This window comes from Podarcis vaucheri (genome assembly GCF_965113315.1).
Source record: "Podarcis vaucheri genome assembly, chromosome: Z".
NCBI lineage: Eukaryota > Metazoa > Chordata > Lepidosauria > Squamata > Lacertidae > Podarcis > Podarcis vaucheri.
In genome coordinates this window covers 29060285-29084964 of record NC_138758.1, presented here as the reverse complement: position 1 = coordinate 29084964, position 24680 = coordinate 29060285, and the positions used below count along the sequence as shown (strand labels likewise).

Sequence of the window (24680 nt, the reverse complement as noted above, 5' to 3'; positions counted from 1 at the left end):
TCTTACCACAACACACACACACACATAAACACCCCGCACATTAGAGTTTAAAAGTTTCGGGGGTTGGATGGGAAGGGTTGCGGCTTCTTTCAGAGAGGATCGCCGAGTCTCCTTTGACCACCTCAGGATGACTTCCGTGCCCTAAGAGGGGTGTGGAACCAAGAATAATAGTAACAACAGCAGTAACAAGGCATAAAAAATGACTCATGTGGTCAGGAAGAGCTTCAAAATGTTACTTGGGTTGTGGTGAAGATGAGTTCTGTGTTGTTGTTTTAACTATTCGCTGATTTCTGTTTTGAGAAAAATCAACCAGGCGATTTGCAAAACTCCTCGGATTAAAATTTTGGATTAGTTTGAATAGGGGTTTATGCTTGGGGGATTATTATTTCCCTGATGTCTCCCCCCCCAATAATTCCCTTCATGATACTTATGTTAATAATTGTATAGGTGAATTTATAGTTCAGAACTCTGTGACGTGTTTGTCACCCTCAGTGTCTTTAGGACGAGCTAAGAGTGAGCAATTGTCCCATCTCACAGGCTGGTGGTTGTGAAGATAAATTGGGGAGAGAGGTTCCATCACTTATGTGGTCCTGATCCCCCATGGAGGTAGGGCAAGATAAAAATGCAAGTAGTCAGAATTGTTCAACAGGGTTTAGAAACTGTCCTCGGTTCATGGACAAACATGAATGGGAAGGGTGGAACTCAGTAGAGCTTCAGGTGTTTTTATAATACAAATACATTATATTATTAATATTAATTTTATTGGAATGGTTGTGATCAACACAGGAAACAAACCATGTTTTGAACCACCCAGCAGCAGTGCAAGAGCAATTATTATGGATTAGTGACTTCTTAATAAGTTTTAGGTGCTCTTTTTGCCTTGTGACGTAAGAAGTGGGTTTATTCCGTCGTTTGATGCAATAGTTTAGATTGTACAGAGCAAGGAGGCCATAGGTGTAACAACTTGTGATCTCCCAAAACTGCAAAGCAACCCCACCAGTCACTGGCGAGTTATTCTCTGTTTTTTTCTTACCTGCCTATTAAATACTGGGTGATGAGGATGGGTTTGTCAGGCTAAAATAAATACATACAGGCTGGTATGGTCATATTTGGTGTCTCACAGTTTGTGCAGCCTAACCCATGGCTATCACAAACACTGATGAATGTGTTTGGTATATTTCTATCCAGCTTTTTAAGACAAGCACTCACAAACATGTAAAAAAATTAGATTTAGAGCTAATTAGGCTTAACTAAGCATTAGTCCCATTGAACTTCTGAGTTGGTATGCTGTTGCTATAGAACGAGGAGATAGCAGTTTTTAGTTATGCAGTGAGCATTTCCGGAGAAGCAAATCACATCAAGGTCACTGGGATTTGTTTACCTTCTAGTAAGTGTTTAGTCTTTCATCCTATTCAGGAGTCATATGCAAGCCTACTTAGTGGTTTTTCCTGTTTAGAGAAATGCGTATAATATTGCAGTCTAAATCCTGATTAATTGTGATGTTATGTATTAAAATCTAACAGTTGTTTCTGAAAATGCTGTATCACAACACGCCCACCCCATGTGCTCTTCTGACTAACTCTACACGGTATATTTACTCCTGCCTAATTTACCATTTTCCCTTTTTTGTAGTGCCAAAAAAAAAGAAAAGAACCTAGTTGCAAAGCAAATGTAGAATAAATAGTATTCTGAAATAATGTTGTGATTCACAATTGCCCTTTTCTATGTAAATCTTAGTTTGGACTTTGCCCTTTTTGATTAGGTAATCTTGCTTGCCTTCAGTTTCGTGAAACAGGTAATAATTGAATTGGCCTATTGCTATGTAAGCATTACTTCACTCCAGGTACAATCCAAAACCTGGCTGCTACCCAATGGGCTTTTTGAAGTGGCCTCTCCCTGCACCTCAAAATGCCATGTTTCAGGGCTATCCACTGCAAGCAGGCAGAAGAGACTATTCTGTGCCAGCAGAGTGATGTTGGTGTCATTCCACAAGTGCAGAAGAACAGGACTGTGCCTCCACTCAATCTAACCCTCTTCTAGCCTGGCAGAAAGGGAATTTGGCGGCTTGCACAGTTTGTCTTGATTTTTAAATGAGCAATTACACATTTGTGCAATAAACACAGTGATCCAATTCACACATCATGGTAAACCATAATTAATGGTTTGCTCTGTATTCTCCTCACTAGTGCTGGGGGGAAACAAACAAGCATCCCTGGCTCTGCATTGCATCTGATCAGGGATCATGATTTGCTTACTCTGTGCCCTCTTAGGAATGAGCATGGTAAGTCATTAACCATGATGTGATGTTCAAATGGGGCCAATTTCAATGGCCTTTGTTTTCGAAATACGCAAGTGAGAAAATAAATAGTGACACAATAACAAAAAGAACAATGTGTTTTGGCACCTTAATGACATACACATTTATTATGGCATTTGCTTTTGTAAAATACAGGCATTTAATCAGATGTATGAGGTGTTATCCTGAGTTGCAGGTATATATATACCCATGGGGTGGCATGTTGGAATTATAAACAGTTAGATCAAGAGTCCAGGATAAAACTTCATGCATCTGATGAATTGTATTGTGGACCATGACAGCTTATGCCATAATAAATCTGTTAGTCATTAAAGTGCCACAAGACTCATTTTGTTGTTTTTGCTGCAACAGACGAACATGGTTATGTCTCTGGACAATGAATAACAAAGTGAAAGATGCATGAAAAATGTAAAGACAAGGAAGAAGAAATGTTTTTCTGATGCTGTTTTACTAGGGTGGAACTAATGAGATACATCCAGTCTCTTAAGTGTCATGTATTGCTTCCTTTCTTATGAACAGTTCATCAGTTTATTTTTCTGTGAGCTGCTTGAAGTTGTGATGAATATGATATCTTCTGTCCAAAGTCTACTTTTGTAACTCATAGTCAAAAGATGAGAGACATAAATATGATTCACTCATTTCAGCTTCCAGCTAGTGATAAATGAAAGAGAAGGATTGTAGAGCTCTACATATATTGCAGATAAAGATGGCTTTGTGTTTTCAAAGACCTCATCTTCCAAAAGCCCAAGTCTTACAGAGGAAATTGCTGGTTAAACCCCTGACTTTGCCTTTTGAGGCAATATAATAACTATGTTTCTTCACTGAAAAGGATGGTTGAGGAAGAAAATTAAATAGAGCATTACCTACATATTATGTGGATTAACCACAGAGAAATATAGAATAACAGAATTGTAGAGTTGAAAGGAACCACAGGGGTCATCTAGTCCAGTCCCCTCCATTATAGGAATCTTTTTGCCAAATGTGGGACTTGAAACCATGACCCTGAGATTAAGAGTATTGTGCTGTACTGACTGAGCTATCCTGTGGACATTGCAGGAGCAGAGTATTATACATAATTTTTTTAGTCACTTGGGAGGTGTCTTCTTGATGGTAACAAAGACCACTTTATATACTATCCATAGCATTTTTATTGAAATGTTAGCGTGAGAGTTCTGTAAAGATAATGTTAAGGGGAGCAATCATGCTTGCTTTTCTAACTGTATAATTCTTGGTGCTCTTTGTGTATCCTAGAACAAATAAGGGAGTGCCTAATAATCCATTGTTTGTTGAGAGAAAAAGTGAATTCTGATGTATGGGATACCAAAGTCTGGTTTGTTGGTTGATTGTCATGCCAAGCAACAGTTTGCCCAAAGCCTCATTTAAGGTTTGGTTTAACAGCTGCTCTCAGCCCATTGTTTGTCAGATGTTGTCTGTTTGGTCAAGGTTGGCTTGGTGAACAATGTCAGGACCATCTCAGTATATGGAACTATGGAGTGATCCAACATAGAACCTGAAAACTGTTGGGACTATTACCGGGTACTACCTAAAAGCTCTAATATGTAGTCGCTTACACCTATGACGTAGCCAAGTTTAGGACTGTGAAATTGTGGTGATTGCTGATATTTTTTCTTTTCTTCTGCTTAGATGATGCCATGGCCTTTGGCTAATGTAATGAAAGTTTACTGATTACTGAAATTGTATAAATCCAGTAATTTTTAATACCTCGGCTTAAACCTTAGACTGGGCCTTAGGAATTCTCTTGAAACTGCTGTGGCTGTTGCAATCCACACAGTTCACCTATATAGTGGTACCTCAGCTTAAGAATTTAATTCATTCTGGAGGTCTGTTCTTAACCTGAAACTGTTCTTAACCTGAGGTATCACTTTAGCTAATGGGGCTTCCCGCTGCTGCCCCGCCCTTTCTTTTCTCATCCTGAAGCAAAGTTCTTAACCCGAGGTACTATTTCTGGATTAGCGGAGTCTGTAACCTGAAGCGTTTGTAACCTGAAGCGTCTGTAACCCGAGGTACCACTATATAACCATTTTTTAAGCATTTCAGCCCATAATTTTGTTCTTACACATTTACATAAGAGCCACCCTGCTGGATCAGACCACTGGCCTATCTAGTCCAGTTATTGTTTCTCACAGCAGCCAAACAGATTCTTATGAGAAGTCAACAGCCGGACATGGAGGCAAAAGTACTCTTCCAGAAAGTAACATATTGCTAATATGTCTAGTAGCCATCAATCTGTCTTACTCTCTTTCGACACCATCTAAGTTGGTACCATCATCACCACATCTTATGGAACTAATGTCCATAGTACAGTGGAATGAAGACATATAATAGTGATTGTGTGAATGGTGTATGCAATTGTGCATGATAGTATAGCTGTGTATGGAGTTGTGTGGGGTGTTGAGACCTTGCCCAATTAACATGGAATTTGAGAAACTGTAAGGGGGAAGAAGAAAATTCACAGTGTCATTCACAGTGTTATTTCTTCTCATTGTTCTGTTCCTGGCATGCACTATCTATTTCTGCTTTGTTACGTTAATGAATGTCTGGCTAGACGCTCTGATTAACATTTCCAAATTATATTAGATAAGGAACATTTCTTACTGTGCTGTCTTGAAGAATGATAGGTGAGGGAAGTGTACAATTATGACTGTTTGGCTAGACATTCTGATTAACATTTTCAAATTGTGTTAGATAAGGAATATTTCTTACTAGGCAGTCTTCATGAATGACTAAATGTGATAGGTGACAAAAAGTGTGTGCCTGTGATCTGTTTAAATGGACAGTTTCCCAATGCTGTTGGAAGTACACGTCTGAGGCTGCTGACGCTATCTAGTGTAGCATGATTGGACAGGAGTGAAAGAACATGCTAGAAATGTGGCTGTAGGCATTATAATTTGCTAAAGCTTCATAAGGTAAGGTAATTACTTAGCATTATCTCTCTTAAAATTAAGTAAAGTGGAATTTTCTGATAAACATATAGGATGATATGTGTTTTGAAGTGGGCTTTTCAAAGAAATTAGGTAGTAGACATACGGTCTCCATTTATTAACATATTACCACATCCTTGGAAGGTAACCATTCTGTTGGCAACTCTTCTTTTAGCTGCAGTTACTTGGATAAATCCTAGGTTTTAACTTTTGCTTTTAGTTTGGATTTTGTATGTTAATTGCAGGAGACATTATTTGTTCAGTCTTGAGCCTTAAGTTTGGTTGCTTTCTTTGTGAAGTCACTAATATAAATAAAAAGAATGAAGAGTCTTGACGACACTTAATGAAGTATGATATATAAAAACAGCTTGTTAGTTCAAAGCACATTTGGCAATGGAGGACAATATCTTTCAAAAGGAAAAGTTGTTTAGTTTGGAAGACAGAGTAGAAACATTATTTAGCTGCTGATTGTGAAGTTTAATAGGATCATTTTCTAATATATTCACTCAGGCTTCCATCCTATACATACTTACTGTATGTATACATACATACTGTATACATACATCCTATATATACATACTGGAAAGAAGTTTCATTGAACATAGCTGTATACCTCACTCCTTAGTCTGAAGACATTCTGAGTGTTTTACAGAATTCTTTAAAACACCATAAACAACAACATCTTTAACAGTGCAAAACCTAACAGTACAGTAAACACAGCATAAAAGCCTAGAAGACTAAAAATCTGAAAGACTTGGGCAAATAAATAGTTCTTACCATGTCTGCAAAAAATAAATCAGTGCTGGAAGCCTTCCCACATTAAGTGTTCCATAACTTGGGTACCTCTTCAGAAAAGGTCCTCTCATTGGCCATTTGTCATCTTACGTTTGGAGGTGTAGGGACCCAGAGAATGGTCCTTGAGGAAGACAGGTTTGTGCAGGAGAAGATTGTCCTTCACATATCTGGTAAGATGAGAACTAGCAATTTGAATTGCTCCTGGAAATGGACAGGGAATTGGTGCCAATATTTCACTGCTGCTGAGATGTGCTTCATATGCTAATCACAAATCTAGTTTCTTTGTTTTGTACCAACTGAGGTTTCCATGTTGTCTTAAAAGGCAGCCCTTGTACAGTGCATTATATAGTACTCTTAAGTGAGCTTTTACCAGAGCATGTGTAAGCTAGTCACACTATCTCTTTCTGGGCATGTTTAGTATCATCATTAGTTAGTCAAATGTTCTTTATGATACAGAAACTACTTGGGTCTCTAAATTTAAGGCTGGGTATAAGGGCAGCTCAACATCTGGTTCTGATTCATTAGGGAGAGAGCAGTCTATGTAGAAAGGGATCCACCTCTGAAGCCAGATGAACCACTCACCAGAACTTCCTCCATCTTAATCCAGCTTCAGTTTATTGGTCCTCATCCAGTCCATTACCAACTCAGGGACCAGTTCAGCACTTTCACAGCTTCAATCTAAGAAAAAGCAAAATAGAGTTGTACATCTACATATTGATGACATCTCACCTCAGATATCTAGATGAGCTTGTTCAGTGGTTTCACATAGTTCAGAGAAGGAGAACCTATTGCCCTCCAAATATTACTGGATTACAACTCCCATCAGTCCCAACCAACATGGTCAGAGGTAGGGATCATGGAAATTGTTGTCTAATCGCAATTGTAGGCCACAGGATTGATCCTCACCCCCAGTGCAGATATTAAATAGCATAGGCAACAGTATCAGAATTTGCATGTTATATAGGAAGAATGGGAATTATAAGAAGCATATGAAAAAGAAAGTTCTTAATAAGGGTGAACTCATAAAGAATATGGGAGACATTTTGACCTTCAGGGAACCATCTCTCCATAGACTCATCTTCCAAGGAAGCATTTAAACATTTCAGAGCACTCTAGGTCATGATTCAGGGTAGACAGTAAATTCACAGGTAAGTTTCCCTGGGTGTCCTCATTGTACTGTATGAAGTGTGCATGCTAGAACATGTCCACAGCTTGACACAAATATTAGTAATGGTGGGCAAGCTGTCTCTCAAGAGAGCTTGTGCATTATTACTTCACACCGAGGAACTCCTCATAGACTTCCAAGGTTTTCTTGGAATAAATTCTCATAGAGTCAAAGGTTTTCTTGTAACAAATGTGCAAATCACCAGTATATGAGCAATTGTGTGCCATCTTCAGGGTGATGGCCATAGCTTGGTTGTAGAGCAGATGCAAAAAATCCCAGGCATCTCCAGATGGGTGAATAAAGCTTCCTGTCTGAAACGCTAATCAGGGTAGACAAAACTTAACGTAGGACAAATGGTCTGACTTTATAAGGCAGCTTCCATTGTGGATAGCTACTATTCTTCCTAAATTTATTCTGCTTATTATCTATTGGCTTTTTATATGCTTCCACCCACAATATGTCAGATAAGCACATGCTGAACTGCTTTAGTTCTTCCCTTTGACCTCTTTCTAAACTTATGCCATGACTACATTCCTGTGTAACCTGACTCACAAAATTCCTGTTTAGATCTTTATGGTAGATAAATTTAGGTGGCTAGGCAGAAATTTATTTATAGGCATTAATAACTGGGAAGGGAGAAAATCCACAATAACTTTAATTTATTTCTAGGCTCAAATAACTCCTTGCTGGGAAAAGTAGAAGATCGAGACTGGGCAGATTGTTTACCTGGTTAGTAGACCATTAAAGGTTACATGATTGTGTTGTTGTGTCCTCCTATATGTGTGGTAACAAAATGTGGGTGGTTAAAACCACCTCATTTCTCAATTTGAAGCTGCACATACCTGAACAGTATTTGTCGGTACTGACATCTATTTGACCATGATTGTGCAGAGCAGCATTAGAGTATCTTGTTGAATCTTTCTTACTTCAAGGAAAAGTCTTCTGTAGAAATGGAGAGGCAACAAGGGACAAGAGGAACACTTACATTACTATCATTAAAGTGAATTTCCAGTGTTCAGAGTGCCCTGTGAGAGGCTGCTCAGCTTCCTCAGAATGTAGAGACTGAAGCAGCTTGGTTCAAGCTAGGCAAGAGGGGAGCCAGAAGGAGCCAACTGGTTGGTAAGCTGCCACTTCACTACCCCTTTAATAAATCGGGTAGCCAACATAGTGACCTCCAGATGTTGTTGACCACTACCCCTGACCATTGGCTGTTATGGCTGGTTGGTTATTCCTGCCATGAGGTATGCTGGACACTTGCAGTTTGAGGCTTTGAAGATAAATGCCAAGAAAATGATAATATGTGAAGCTGAAAAAATACAAGTGTTTCCTTTTGTCTTTCCTGACTCATCCAACATTATGCTTCCTTGGATGACCCTGGGTTCTAGTATTATGACAGTGGGCAGCAAAGCCTCTCTTCATCCACACCATGTATATTTTTATACCCTGGTGTTTTGTCCAGAAAAAGGTTGAGCAAGACTTATTTTTCTTTTTACTTGATAAATTTATTATTCCCTTGAACTGATGTTAATATAACTGGCCTGTAATTTCTTGGATCCTCTCTGAATGCCTTTTTAAGAGCAGATGTTACACTGACCACTTTCTCGTTCTTGGGTATGGAGGCTGATCTTATGGATACTTTGCATAATTTTGTTAGAAGATCTGCACTTTCACATGTCAGTTGGGTAGAGTTAGGCAAGTGCTGGCCTAAGGGATCTTCTGTCATTATGCTTTGCCCTGGTTTCCAAGACTCTCTAGGTCTAGGACTTCCAGATAGGTTAGCTCATGCACAAGGATCTGCCCTACATCTTCCACAGTGAAGAGAAAAACAAAAGATTTCAGCTTCTTGCCAATCTCCTTTTACTCTTTTAACATTTTAAGTCCCTTCTATACCAAAAGTTCAACCACCTCCTTAGCTGGTTTCCTACTCCTAGTATATTTAAAGAATTGGTGGTGGTGTTAATTGTGGGCTTTGTGAAGGCATGCATATGGAAGACTGGCATCCACAGGAAAATAGCAGGAGGCTATAGTGAAGACTGCTTCATATGTTGCTGTAACACCTGAAACAGTGCTTCATGAATATAGTTAGACCAGGAAACTGCTTTGAAGAGTTCTGGAAAGAAAACCCTTTGAAAATAGCAGAACAGATGGCAATGCCTTTGTTTAAAGACCCCAACACCTTGGGAGAGGTTGATTTTTCAGTTGTAACACAACTTAATAGTGAAACAATCCAGCATGAGAGCAGTTGACAGGAAATGCCCCTTCTTGTACCTTCATAGGACCACATGTTTATGTCCTTTCACAATGTAGCCATTCTGAGATAGCTAAAGTCTATGTCCTATTTTGTTTCCAAAAGAAGACTGTAAGAACTAGAGTACTGCTTCTGTTGAGGCAGGCTGGGTGACAAATTCCTACTGGAAGTTGTTAGTCTTTTCTTGCCCCACCCCCACCCCACCCCACTGTGTTCCTGGTGAGCACCCACATTTCAGGAGAGAACTGAATAGTTGTTACTCTGGTATTGATTCATCTCTGAACCCACCAAAAGAAAGAGCAGAGAAATATGATTGTGTTGGGGATGGGAAATAGAATTTCTGGGAGCTAAACTCTCAAAACTGGTCGCACAAGTATTGTGGTTGAGAAACAAATTTGATTGCTGGCAGGCAAGGTTTTGCTACCCAGGAGCAAGGTAGCAGGGATGTTGTATCAAAGGGTTTTGACACTACTTAGTGTTTTAAGGTTGTGAAATGGGGCAAATACCTTATGCTTCCTCCAAATTTCATGGGTATTAAAAGACTCTTGGAGAGTTTGTCTGTTTTAAATGACAGTGATCAAGAAAATAGCATCTTTCCTCCACATTAACATTCCATATAAAATCTCCTTTGTTCTTGACCTAAGGGCCTCAGCCTCAAAAAGTGTTTGGCTGGGGGGAGACTAGAGGTTGGGAAGAGTCAGCTGCACACATATGAACCATAGTTGCTGCATTCCCTCGATCATTTTGGTTGCCCTTTTCTGAACATTTTCAGTTTGGAGAAGTCCCTTTAGAGCTCTTCACAATTTTGGGCAAAAGATTCCTGCATTGCAGGAGGCTTGACTAGATAATCCTTGTGGTCCCTTCCAACTCTGCAATTCTATGATTTTATGATTCTTTTGTTTTAATGACTCTGAACACCATCAGCAGACCTGGCTGCCTCACTACTTACACCTCATTTTAGATAGTTTATGAACAAGTTACTTTTTAAATATTGATATTACATTGACAACTTTCCAGTCCTGAAGTATGGAGGCTGATTTGAGGGGCAAGTTACATATTTTTGTTTAGAAGATCAGCAATCTCACATTTGAGTTCTTTGAGAAAACTAAGGTGGGTACCATCTGGACCTGGCTATTTGTCAGTTTTTATTCTATCTAGGAAGATTAACAAATTCGGTGTTGTATTTAACAAGGTAGTGCTAGTCATGAGCAACCAAGAATTTCATGCAGGTGGATATGTAGGAAAGTTGATGGCAGAAGGATCATACTCACACACTTCTTTACAAGACTGAACAAATGTATTATGGTGTAAGCTTTCACAGACTAGAGTCAACCTCATCAGATACAAGAAATGTTATCCTAGGTTGGCAAGTATATATATACAGTGGTACCTCGGGTTAAGTACTTAATTTGTTCCGGAGGTCCGTTCTTAACCTAAAACTGTTCTTAACCTGAAGCACCACTTTAGCTAATGGGGCCTCCTGCTGCCGCTGCACTGCTGCCAGAGCACGATTTCTGTTCTCATCCTGAAGCAAAGTTCTTAACCCGAGGTACTATTTCTGGGTTAGCGAAGTCTGTAACGTAAAGCATATGTAACCTGAGGTACCACTGTATATTCATATGGGTATGCATTGAAAAGCTTAAACCAAATAGCAATGAAACTGTTTTAGTAAATATTTTGCTTAACACTTTATCAGAATTCAGATAATCCTCCAAGCAAAGTCTCTCAAGTCCTAGTTTTGATGATGAGGCATGAACCACAGACTTAAGTTCTCCATCTTTCCAACCCTAGGGTTCCAAAATTTTGACTACAAATAACCAAGCTGACGTAAATAGTGACAGTGACAATCTTGGCCTTTTGTCTGACTCTCAAAGATAGAAGTTGGCAGGTTGGCTGGAATACATTTTTTATTACTGGTAGTTAGCAATATCTGTAGGCTGGTTTTGCAAGATTGCGTGATCATGGATAGGAAAAAGTGATGGCAGAATAGTGCAGTGGTTTACTCTTTTGGGATGATGCTGATTACATTATACGCATATTTCCACTGGTTTTTCTAGTTCCTATAGGACACTGGGTTTGTTGCACATAAATTCTATTGCCATGTCTAATCTGTTTGTCAATATTTTTGCCACCTGGACTGTGAAAAGGATCAAGACATATGACCTTCTCATGTTCTTATCAACTAGTTAACCCTTAACACTGGGCTTATCTTTTGATCTACTCACAAAAGCACACAAGGACTGCTACACTTGTTTATTTGCTAGGCAAGGAACTGGAATGTTGCATATCCTGTCTTCTAGGATGAGGTCCATGCAGCTTATGCAATGTACTATTCTATTATACAGTTGACTTAATTGAGGAATTAACTATATGCAAATCTTGAAAGTTTGAGGATTCCACTTTTAGCATTTGGTGAAATTTTAGCAGGATTAACTAAAATTCTTTTATTGAATGAGTGTTTTAGTTAATTTCAAAAGTGCATGTTAACTAGTCTAATATATGTTCAGAGTTTTTCTTACCCGATTCCTGTATTAGCAACAGCATAAAAAGGAATAAATTCCAGGGTCTAAAAATGAGTCTATTGAAATTCATCTTGTTAGTTTTTGTGCACTTCTCCAATCTGTTATAAAGTCATATTGAATCCTGTCTTCTGCAGTATTAGCTACCCCTCCCAGTTTTGTGCCATCTTCAGATTTGTTGGGTATCCCCTCTGTTCCTTCATCTAAGTCATTCAGAACCCTATGACACTGCACTTGCTTTTTTTCTGGGGAGGTGAGAAATTGTTAGTGAGCCATCTTGGGTTTGGTCGGTCAACCAGCTACAAATCCACCTAAGTTACATTGTTAGTTCCATGGTTCCCTAAGCATTTATTTCAAGTATAAAAAATGAGCTGCCCATTATACATGTTCCTACTAAACAGGCTTATTCTGCTTTGTAGCAGCCTAGTACTAACACCTCCCACCTTGAAATTTCTGGTTGGTTTGTTTGTTTTTACTCCCTGAGGCCAGGATTCTATTCTACTTTTCCTTGAGGTATATTATTTTGTTTGATAGGAAGAACAGAATATGATTTTGCCTGTAGGATCTTAATAGCTAGGTGTTTTACAGTTGAGCCAGCAAAAGTTGAAAAACACTGCTTTAGTCAGCATTTCATTCCTTGGATTTCTTCCTAGATTTGAAGATTAAATAAAATGCAAAATGAACTGAAAGACTCATCGTTGTCTTTATATTTGGCATAACTAAGTTATTAGTATTCTGTAATGCCATAGATGTGTAAATACAAAGAGAATATGTGTGATTCAGCAAATGGTGAAAGCACTGTAATTTGACATGATTAGAGGCAAGAGCAGACAACTTGCTGCTATTGTAGGGAATAATTTTAAATTAGCAAGACTATAAAGCATAATGGGTGCCTCATTTGGCTTTTTATAGCTAGAAACCAGCAGCATGCAATTGTTCTTTTATTTCAGGCATCAGGGGTTATTAGAACAGTGGTAATGATAATGTAAACTGGCCCCTGGAGTGGGGAGAGAACCCTGCTGCTTGAAAGTAACAATATGGCTGAGGACTGAGAAGGTAAAAATACCTGGAGTCTGCACACGGTACTCTCCACCACTGATGCATGCTTAGGGACATCCTTTAATTCCCACCACCACCCTTAAGCTCTGACTGTTGTTGGTCAGGGCTCACTGTTTAAATGTATTGCAATGCTGTGGAACTCTACTACATCAAGGTCATTGTGGAAAGTGATGGCTCCCAACTGCCTAGCACTTATCATGGCACTTCTGCCTGCCAGACAGCCTCTGCAACCACCACCAGGTAAGCCCTCTATGGAAAATCCATATAGGAGTAGCCCTAAGGGACAGGACTTTGCTGAGGAATCCTTCAAGCCTTTAACTGGTCAGGTTGGCTTCTGTAGCAGCCTTCGTATAGCCACTGTTAATGCTACTTAAAAATTTCTCTTTGCTTTTGATGTTATAGCACAGCATGGGCAGGTTTTCAAAGGTTCTTCCGTCAGGAATCCATTCCATATTGATTGGGAATCCTCAAGTGTCTGCTGTGGAATTCATGATACTGAAACAAATCCGAGGGTGTAGGTAGCTCACATGGAACACTGGCCAGTCCTGTTGGGTCTTATCAGTGTATCCTAGGATGCATCCAACACACTCCAGCTGCTGCACATTGCTTGGGAAGAACAAGTGGTGGACAAGTTTTTAGAGGAATTTCCCCCTTGTTACCAATCTTGTTACCAAATACTCAAGCTTGCATAGAATGCCAAGCTCTCTTGGAACGCAGCTTGAAAACCAGTGAGCTGAATAAAGCCTCATTTCCTCTATCAGTAATCAGGGAACTTTTAAAAGCTGAGTTTCTTTAAACTTTAGAGCAGGGTCTTCCAAACCAGTTGTTGGGACTACAACTTCCATCATCCCTAGCTAGCAGGACCAGTGGTCAAATATGATGGGAATTTTAGTCCAAAACAACAAAAACAACCCAAATTTGGGAAACCCTGGTTTAGAGTAATAAAGTACTGCAAATACTTAAGTTCTAGCCTGATAACTGTAGCATATATAATTTATATTGTTCTTCACATTTTTTCAAAGAAACACTTAAGCAGTTCACAAATATTACAAGCAAAGTACAAAAAATGCTATAAAATATTAGAGATAAAAATAAAAAATTATAAATACATTGCAGAACTTCCATCATTTAAAATACATTAACACCGCCAGTAACAGAACAGTTTAACTCTCCTAAACATCAAAAAACACAATGTGTGAAACATTAAGTAGATGGGGCTTCGGGAATCTCTTTTAAGAGATTTCTCCAGAGGGTTGTTGAAGCAGCTTAAAAAGCTTGCCATGGAATTTCATGCACACTGGCCAGCATAGGCCTACTCACTTTTGTAGACCCAGAACAAGTTGCTTTTTATTGATTATCAGCTTTATGCAACTGCATAGGAAAATGAAAGTAACCACAAGAACACTAATGGGTGGAGTCTTGGCTCCAACCTATAATACCTGGAGACAATGTTTAACTTGTATCATTACCCATTACTACAGAAACCAGTTGGGCTGCCAGAGGAGGCAAAGCCCTTCCTCATTCGTCATAGAAATTGCAGGTAGCTGCTAAAGGAGAATCAGAACTATTTTTAGCCTAAGAAGCATTTTTTGTGGGGCAATAACTTTTGTGGGTTCATTTACAAGCCTAAAATAATGCCCAGTTTTACACATATGGTAGTAAAGAACCAATTCAGAAACTCTTATTGAATAACACCACATGGAACATCTGCTTTCTGATTCAGTCACTGAGGACTCAATAGACTAGTTCCAGCTTGCCATGCTTAGGAGGGCTTTTCACTTTACCATCGTGCAGACAGGTGTGGATTGTCTTTCATCGCTAAGGTCAGGTCTGAGTTTTTAACAGTCTGATCAGCTTCCTTTTATGGACTTAAGAGAAGTAATGAGGTACATTCAACACTTTCTTGGATGTTAGAAATCTGAGCCTCAGTGGTTAAAAGCTACTTTGATTTGATCTCCAAGAATTTTGTGTAAAACTTGGGCAGTAATGGAGTAAAACATCAGTATTTGAAAGAAGTATCTGAAGAAGTGTGCATGCACACGAAAGCTCATACCAAGAACTAACTTAGTTGGTCTTTAAGGTGCTACTGGAAGGAATTTTTTTTATTTGAAAGAAAGTTTATTTTACTCTATTTTTTTACTGTCAGGACTTCAAGGTGGCTGACAACAATGAAGAATTTAAACAGAAGCTGAAATTGTATGTTGGGCAACTTACATACAACTTACAACTTTCCCCTTTTTTCTGTACATTATGATGAGCCAGCATAATTTTTACCCCATTGAATGCAGACCTTGGCCAATCTAGATGGGTTGCTCGAAGTAGTAGTAAATTGTGATTGGCTTGATGGGTCACAAGGTGTTCAGGGCTGTGTTAAATATGTAGAAATCTGAGGGCATAAAGCAGGGATGGGGAAATGTGGCCCTCGAGAGGTTACCAGATTACAACTCCCTTTGTGCCTGACCCATAGATTGACACTGATGAGAGCTGGAGTAGTATAACAACATATGGAGAATCTTAGGCTCTACATCCCTGGCATAGAGACTGGCCTTCCATTACTCTGATATTTCATTTTGTTGTGTTGGGGAAATACTGGGGTTCCAGACCGATACCCTGGGCTGCCTGGAACAGCCAATAGAATTCATACACCTCAGTCAAACAGGAGGTCATTATTTAGCATTGCAAGGGACACTAATTAGGCCGAGAGGAAAGTGTCTCATTGGATAGAAGATACAGCAATATTTATATTTTAAGAATTCCTAAACAACAGCTATGTGTCTGGCTAAGTCATGTGGCATATCAACTGCCTTCTGACATAGCAACAGACTTCAGCCTTACCTCCTCCTTCCAGCAGTTTCTCCTGCAAACACAATATTCACATTCATTTCCTCAACCCTTCTCTCACACATGTCAATTCTATAGTGTCAGTTTCTCCCACAGCATATTTTTAGTCCTTTTTCATTGCATCTCTGCCCTGTTGACCAGTCTCTTTCCTCATAAATTGTTATGAGTCTCTATCATAACAAATATTAAAAACAGATGTAAAATATATCTTTATTATGTGATTATGAAATGGGCTAGGTTGGAAATGTAAAATAAAGTTACATAAATACACTAGAGTTAGATATTTTACTGAGGGTTTGTACTTTGTTTATAATTACCATCTGCAAGGGTCACAATGAATATTTGCTGAATATGACTTTAGTTACTTAATGAAGGGTGTTAACTGCTTGCTTCTTGAATGTGTATTATAAGATGCTTGGGTGATAACAAAAATATTCTCTTCTAAGTTTGTATTAGAAATTGTCTAAGGAAGTGACACAAATATCTGTATCTGTTTATAGTTGCAAAACTGCTCAGCTTAAAAGCATCTCTTCTCAGACAGCTTTGTCAATGTCAAGCAATAAATCTGTCAGCAGACTGAAAATGAGTTTTGAATTGGATCACAAGTTGCAAAAGTAGCATTAATGTACCCAATGACATCAGTCTTAACTGGGTGGGTGGAGAGTGGATCAATTGCAGGTAATTTTAAATGGCCTTACAAACAAATGTCTTCAGTTATCTAAAGTACATTACTTATATGTAAATATTGCATTTTTTACTACATGAAATTTGTATACATTGCAGAGTAAAGTAGTGATCTCATCTTTTTAATTAAAAATTGATTTGATGGTTTGAAATATTACCTAATTTAAAAATGTTTCCTTTCTACCTTATCAAGTAGGAAGGTGCAGAATTTGTTCTGTAAAGATCCTTTGCAGCACCTCCCGTAGTTGGAAATATTGGGATAATTTGTTGACTTAACACATTTCACACAACTCCTGCCACTGTTACTGAACAGTGATTCATAGTTCTTATTCACATCAGTAAAGGTTTACCAACCCAAGCCACAAGGCAGAGAATGTAAAGTCAGACTAATTAATGACCTCACATGAAGTGCACATTGCAGGGGAAGATCTCTAACCATAGAAAAGCACTATTGTTTGCCCTCAATCATTTTCTTATTGAGGCTGCCCTGGTGAGAATTTCATGGATAAAATTTGAAAGAATGTCTACCACTTTTTTGTTAAACATATTGGCCCTTATATCATCAAAGATAAACTTTTAAAAGTGTACTTAAACAAAACAGGCAAGGAAAAGAGTGACCTCACAGCTTTCTCCCAGAAGACCAGACTTGGATCAGTCTGCTGGTGTAACATTCTGATAAGCATTCGTTTCTTCATTTTAGGTATCTTCTCTTCACTACCGCCAAAAGACCTGCCTTGCCCCCTGATTGTAAACACGCCAGATGTTGGGTGCCATGGCTGAGACTGCAGGAGAAGAACCGGTCTTCAGACTTGGAGAACGGTGCCATGAGTGTGGGCAGCTCCACTTGTTGCTAGACAATCATCTTTATAACTTCCAGGATGAAGTGGACGATGAGCTCACTTGCCATATTTGCCTTCAGCCTTTGCTGCAGCCTATGGACACACCTTGTGGACACACATACTGTTTTAAGTGCCTTGAGAACTTCATGCAGGAGTATGACTTCTGCCCTATGGATCGGAAAAAGCTGTCCTTCCAGCAGTGCCGGAAGTCTTCCCTTTTAGTGCGGAATTTACTTGATAAGCTCATTGTTCTCTGCCCCTTTCAAGAAGATTGTAAGCACACTATGCAACGGTGTGAGTTAGAGGCTCACTTGCAAAACAGGTGTGTATATGGTTCAGTAGTGCCATTAACTATACTTGCATCTTATCCTCTCTGGCTCCTTCACCTTTATTAGTAACTTATAATTTCTGTTTATTTTTGGCCTGAATATCGCATATATTAACAATAGAGGGAAACTAGGCTGCATTCTTGGTTAAGAAATAGATCGCTTGACTGCTAAAATATGTTAATGGGCTAGTTCCCATTTTTTGAATGTATGTATTCATGTGGAAGTTTTCTGTTTCTTTTTTATAATAATATTTATTAATTTTTCTATTTTAACAATCCAATAAAAACCACATTAATAACATTCCAAATTATACAATAATCAAACAATCCAAATTTTATGCCAAATTATAAGTCTCTGGTTAGCTTTCCATGCCCTGAGGTTTGGGGGGTGATGATGATCTCACATTTATGCTGCTTCTCTTAATTAGTCCAGATAGTTCCAATAAAACAATCGATGTTAATCCTTCATTTATTTTTAACAGCCTCTGAGTTCGTCTGGCAAGCAGGTTAGACCAATATTTCTGTGTGGGTGTTTTAAAAAGCGGGCCAGTCTTATGAAAGTGCCATCTTTCCTCTTTCTGGAGTAATTTTAATTCCCCTTTCCTTTCCTGACATAATCATAGTCTTATGTTATGTGTATGTGCTAATGTAAGCCATCTTTCTCTAAATTAAAATTTTGAGTAGTGAAGAAAGCTATATGGATAGTTTCAACAAAAATGTTTTTACATTGTCAAACATAGGAAGCTTTTTACTACAATCTTAGCCTCACTTCTGAGTAGACGAGGTTAGGATTGTACTGTTAAGTTGCAAAGCTGCTGATGGCTCTCACAAGCACCTGCATGTGAAGAGCTGCTGGTCTAATTGGACTTTAATTGTTCATTTGGCAAGTATTCACACAACAAGCTGATAATTTCTCTTATTTCCTATGGGAACGTTTCTAATCCATGAGATGTCTCTTCTCTATCCCTCCCTGGTTTCTGCCTAAGATCGCTGCAGCCAATCAGGAAAGACCAAACAAAGGGAAAACAGCTCTCCTCCCTGATTCTCCAATCTCTCTCCCTGCCCCCTTGAAATAGTTTCCATCAACCAGCAAAACACAAGAAAGAAGTGGCAAACTCTAGCTGATTGGTTATTTGAATTCTTTGTGTTCAGATAACTGAGATTTCAGATACCGAGCTTTCCAGTAGTGGCACCTGCATGTATTACAGCCTTTCCACTGTAGGTTGTGGTGTGCCTATAACATTTATTTCAGTACTAGACTCTAAACAGAACCTATCTTGGGTTTAACATACATAACATGAGCTAATAAAAAGAGCAAACATGTTTCAGTAATTTGAAGGCTACGTGTTTGTTTCTAGCAGAACAACACACTTTTTTTTCTGTAGCTGTAAATATCTTTGCTCCTAGTTAACTACTGTTGCTAATGTATCTGAAGACAAATCATCCTATAAATTAGCCATTAAGGTGTAACATAGCAGACTGGTGCTGATACAGCCAGACTGACTGAACACTGTCCAGATGGCGATTGAGTTAGAATTTGGGTATGTCTGAATGTTACTTTTTTAAAAAGTTATTTTTTTTTTCTGATATAGTGTACACTAAAAAATATTTATTTTTTTAAAATACCAAAACAATTCATAATTTGTAAAACAGCATTGCAAACAAAGTCCAAAAATTTAAAATATTCTAATATTTTGTCCTCAATCTCTTAATTTTATAATGTTTTGGTGAACTAAGACCTTATTAACTGTTTCTAATTAGGCTATGTATTTAATGAGCCCTGTATCACTCCTTAACTGATCCAAAAATGATAAAGTTGTCTCCAACTAAGTTTTACTCAGAGTAGACCTAATGGACCTAAATTAGTCACGTTCATTATTTTGAGTGAGTCTACTCTGAGTAGGATGTGCACTGGGTACAACTCGCCCTCAAGCTGATGTGTGGACAGCTTGTTATTCTGAAAAAACATTTTTTAGATGTTTTGATTGATTGTTTGTTTGGCTGCCACCCTAGGCACCTTTGGAAGGAAGAGCAAGATATACATCTAATAAATTAATAAACAGAAACAGTAGTTCAAGTCAGACTATCCTGGAAATGGGCCATGGATTTGTGACTTCCCTCCTTCCTTCTCAGTTGGCTTGACTCTTATCTTATTCAACACAAACAGTAGTTTGAACATTTGCCATCTCTGCAAGCTGAAAGTGAAGCCAAGAGAGAGTAGGATGGAAGAAAATATGTGAGACTGCTGCTAATTTGGCTTTTCAATTGAGCCAATGGGTTATAAATGGATAATCTATTTACATTTAAGACTTAAACCCACCTGGTAACACCTGGTACAGAGTCTCAAATAAACATGAATAGTTACGCTTCCGCTGAAACATGGTTCTCCTAAGTAAATAGAGTGTAGTTCTAATGTTCTTCTGAATCAGTATCATTGAGGAGTATTTCCGAAGTATATGGCTTGAGGATTTTGGTCATAGTGCTTTGGTGGGCTGTATGGAAACTTTTGAGTTGAGGAATATGGATGCTGAGTCAAATATAAAGCTACACTGCAGATATAGTAGTTCACCACTAGCTTATGGATTTTTTCTTAATTTAGAGGATGAGATGCTTCCTAGTTAATTTTTGCCCTAATTGTCAAAACTTAAATACACACTAATGATAATGCTTGGCAGCATCACTGATAAACCAAAGAAAAAAGGGGATCCTTATTAACATAAATGCGAACTTAGTGCCAACAAGTCCTCATTTTGACTCATCAATGTGCACCCTCCCCCAATACCCCTAAGCTCTAATGCATCTGGGAGTCTAAATTTGCTGTCTTGTTCATTCCTTGGCAGCCCTAGACAAAGCTGCAGTTGAAAAAAATTCTTTGAGCTAAGCGAACTTAAATAAATGAATCACTGTAACTTGTTATATAATTGACTTGACAGAAATCATTAGAAAATATATGGTCACCTCTTGAAAACTAAAGGCGTGGACTACCAATATGCTTAATTCACAGCAATTCTTTTCTCTTCTTCAGTCCCAAATATTTGCTTATGCATTAAAAGATGCATATACTGTAAATAACATACGGTGCTTGATTAGCAAACAAGGGAGCAAATGAGAGTTACTCCATAGCAAATGAAAGTAGTGGCTTTCTCTCCTCTCTGATTTCTTAAACTTACTGATTTATTTAAGCTGACAATGACATCTGTATATTGGATAGGCAAACTACGTGAAAGCAGCCGCCCCACCCATCCTGTCAGTGGAAACTGTGTGGTTGTCAAAACTTGTGTTGCTTTGTGAAGTACTTTCATGTCCCTATCATAATGGTGTGTAATGAAAGATACATCTCCTTTCATAGATGTTTGCCTTCTCATGCAGGTGTCCTGGGTTCAAGAAGTTCAAAGCTCATCTTGAAAGGAAAAAGAATCCTCGCTTCAGGTTGAAGGCAGATTCTCTTTCCAGACAGGAAGTGAGTACTGTAAAGGAGCCTGAGATATTGAACGCAGTGCCGTCCCTTGTTTCTGGAAGTTCAATAGCTGCAGTGGTTTCCCTGGAGACACCGGAACCTGGATTGATTAATCCAGCCTTTGATGGGAGTGAAGAAGGTATGCATTCATCTCTCAGAATGAATTCTATGGTTAGAGAAAGCAAGTCTGCCTTTGCAAAAATTATTTTAGTTTTCATTCCATCTGATAAGTTTACAAAAATTCATTAGTTTGTGGTAAAAGAGTCGAAAGCTACAGTTTTATAAGCAAGGCTGCTCAAATTGTGGTACAGTCAGACCTCAGTTGTCAAACGTAACGCATTCCAAAAGCCTGTTTGGCTTCCGAAATGCTCAACAACCGAGGCACGGCTTGCGATTGGTTGCAGGAGCTTCCTGCACTCAAGCGGAAGCTGTGCTGGACGTTCGGTTTCTGAAAAACATTCAAAAACCGGAACATTTACTTCCGGGTTTTCAGTGTTGGGGAGCCGAAAGTTCCAAAATGGAGGCGTTCAGGATCTGAGGTTTTGCTGTACTGGGGACAGAACCCAATTTTCTAAGAATCTTGACTTTATTTTTTTAAAGGTAAGTTGCAAAGATACATGTTTGAAAGTGTGTGAACAATGCATTTGAAATCTCAGAAGCCAAATAAGTAGCTTTGTAGGATTTCTAGTAATTTGTAAGCAGGGATTCAGTGTCTTGCATAGATTTTTTACTCTCCTATGAATAATAAAACCTAAATAAGAGGAAATAGTCAAATAGTCATTTTCATTGTTTATATAGATTGCATAGTTCAGATTTTCTCAGTGCAGGAGTTCCATTGGAGCAGTATTTAAGTTTTTAAGAAGTGTAGAATACATAGCCCTGTATATTTAAGTTTCTATTTCAGTTTATTTATTTCTGTCCATAATAAGCACAGGTGCTGTTGATTGTACTGTATTTGTACAATACATATCCACAGATGAACCAAGGAGAGGGGACAAAAGTGCTCTTTTGAAAACATCCTTTTGTTTCTGTTTTGCTAGGAATAAAGGAAAATTAAGTCTTAGGAAATGGAAAGTTATACTTATTTTGCATACTGGGCTGTTCAGAATCAGTGAAATAGGTCACCAGTATTTAAAATTTCTAGATTTGATCTGCAAGTGTGTCTCCTTTGTCTTCCCTCTCCCATCTCTGATTCCCACTTTCAGATTTACCCCAAAGAGCCAGTCTTTTAGCAGAGACAACTACAATTGAAATTCACCGAGAAGACCCTGAGGAAGAACTTGGGATGCGGATAGTTGGGGGTAAAGACACCCCACTAGGCAACATTGTTGTCCAAGAAGTTCTTCGGGATTCAGTTGTTGCTGCAGATGGAAAAATAGCGCCTGGAGACCATATCCTGGAAGTAGGTTTGATATAATTAAAAGGCTTCAGATTAAAATTACAAATCAATTCCAGGACACTAAAATGCAAAATCATGTTTGAAAATTAGTTTGCAAGGGGAGGAGATATATGGGAGCATTTTGAAAGTATTTAAACTGGTGTAAAGATTTGGAAGAAAAGAATATCCACTATAATAAGAATCTATTCATTTAAGTGGATATCAAACTATCCTTAAAATGACGAAGTGACAAAACACTAGGATTGGATGGATTCCCCACTGAATGGTAAAAGTCATATATAGATATATTGGCACCAAAACTTCATCAATTATATGATGAGATACTTCATGAAGGTATTTTGTCAACAATATTTAATCAAGCTTACATTACAGTTATTCCCAAACCAGATAAATACCATACACAGTGCACAAACTATTGCTCTATATCCTTGATCAATGTTGATATAAAGATCCTAACAGTGATTCTAGCAAATAGAATTCAGCAGGTAATAGCAGCGATTATCAAGAGGGACCAGACTGGCTTTATAAAAACAAGATAAGCTGCAGATGATATTAGATTAGTGGTGGATTTGGTAGCTCTAAATAAAAATAAAGACCATTTGTAATCACATCGCTAGATGCTAAAAAGGCTTTTGACAAAAATCTATGAACAGTATATGGAAGTAAAGGTAAAGGTACCCCTGACCGTTGGGTCCAGTCACGGACGACTCTGGGGTTGCAGCGCTCATCTCGCTCTATAGGCCGAGGGAGCCAGCGTTTGTCCGCAGACAGCTTCCGGGTCATGTGGCCAGCATGACTAAGCCACTTCTGATGAACCAGAGCAGCGCATGGAAATGCCGTTTACCTTCCCGCTGGAGCGGTACCTATTTATCTACTTGCACTTGATGTGCTTTCGAGCTGCTAGGTGGGCAGGAGCAGGGACCGAACAATGGGAGCTCACCCTGTTGCGGGGATTCAAACCACCAACCTTCTGATCGGCAAGCCATAGGCTCTGTGGTTTAGACCACAGCGCTACCCGAGTTAAGTAGCTTTACTTAAATTTGGATTTTCATTGGATTTCATAAAATGGATTAAAGTAACATATGAAGAACCTGCATCAAGAATCAAAGTGAATGGTATTATGTCTGCCACTTTTCCTCAGGCCCGAGGAACCAGACAAGGATTTCCACACTCACCATTGCTTTTTAACATTTGCATTGTGATATTTACAGTGTAGTTCATAATACATTCAAATATAAATTAGTTTTATTTGCTGACAATATTTTATTGTTTATTTTGAAACCTCAGACTAGCATTCCCATTTTGATGCAAATGATTGATGCTTTTGGTAAAATATATGGCTATGCTATTAATTGGTCCATTTGGAATTGATGCCAGTAGGTCAAAATCTGATTACACATTCTTTCAAGAAGTACAGTAATACCTCCGTGAACGTCTGCCTTGTCTAGCGTCCATTCTGGTGAACATCCACGGCAATCCCGGAAGTACCGGAACGGGTTACTTCCGGGTTTGCCACATGCGCAGAAGCGCTAAATCACACATGCACGGAAGCTTATTTACTATCATGTATTGAATTCTGAAAACCCACTGTTGGTTTTAATTTTCCAATGTGGGCCGCTTTAGAGTATGCATATAAGCACCTTTAGTGGGCTGGACAATAATGGGATCAAAATACTTGAAATCTCCGGTGTCTCTAGAAACAACTAAGTCAGTTAGAAAAATACGGAACATATTATCTAATAAAAATAAATTTGATCCATACTCGCATGCCAAACTCACCTTGTTGGGAAACACTATATTAAAAATTGCTACAAATATGAGAATATGGAAAAATTGGATGCGAGCAGGTGTTTCGACTCTGGACCAACTGATAGATGAGGAAGATGAGTTTTACAGTTATATTGTTTTAAGGCAAAAATATCATCTACCAGATGGGGCCCAGTGCCAGTACCTTCAGTTACAACATCTCCTAACTAGTTTGTATAGCCCAGCAGCTTTCTGAGACTTAATCTTAAATTAAGACTAATACAGCAGGAAATAATATTTAGAATCTATTGGACTCCTTCATGTCTGTATTAAAAAAAGGA

The 24680-nt window shown here is 38.6% G+C and overlaps 2 protein-coding genes across 3 annotated transcripts in view; both read left to right on the top strand.

The window, feature by feature from the left end:
• Nucleotides 1-24680, top strand: part of LOC309523972 (ras-like protein family member 11A-like) — a 212123-nt gene that overhangs the window by 57719 nt on the left and 129724 nt on the right. The gene's annotated exons all lie outside the window — the stretch shown is intronic.
• LOC309523951 (ligand of Numb protein X 2-like) overlaps nucleotides 1-24680 on the top strand; it is a 41239-nt gene that overhangs the window by 265 nt on the left and 16294 nt on the right. Inside the window, exons 1-4 of one of the 2 annotated variants that reach the window (XM_082208253.1) lie at nucleotides 16546-16564; nucleotides 17271-17731; nucleotides 21107-21333; nucleotides 22400-22596. In XM_082208253.1, coding sequence (XP_082064379.1) covers nucleotides 17331-17731; nucleotides 21107-21333; nucleotides 22400-22596 — 825 coding nt within the window. In that variant the 5' untranslated portion in view covers nucleotides 16546-16564; nucleotides 17271-17330. Of the gene's footprint in view, nucleotides 1-16545; nucleotides 16565-17270; nucleotides 17732-21106; nucleotides 21334-22399; nucleotides 22597-24680 lie in introns of those variants that run through there. The other variant, XM_082208252.1, reaches the window with a different exon arrangement.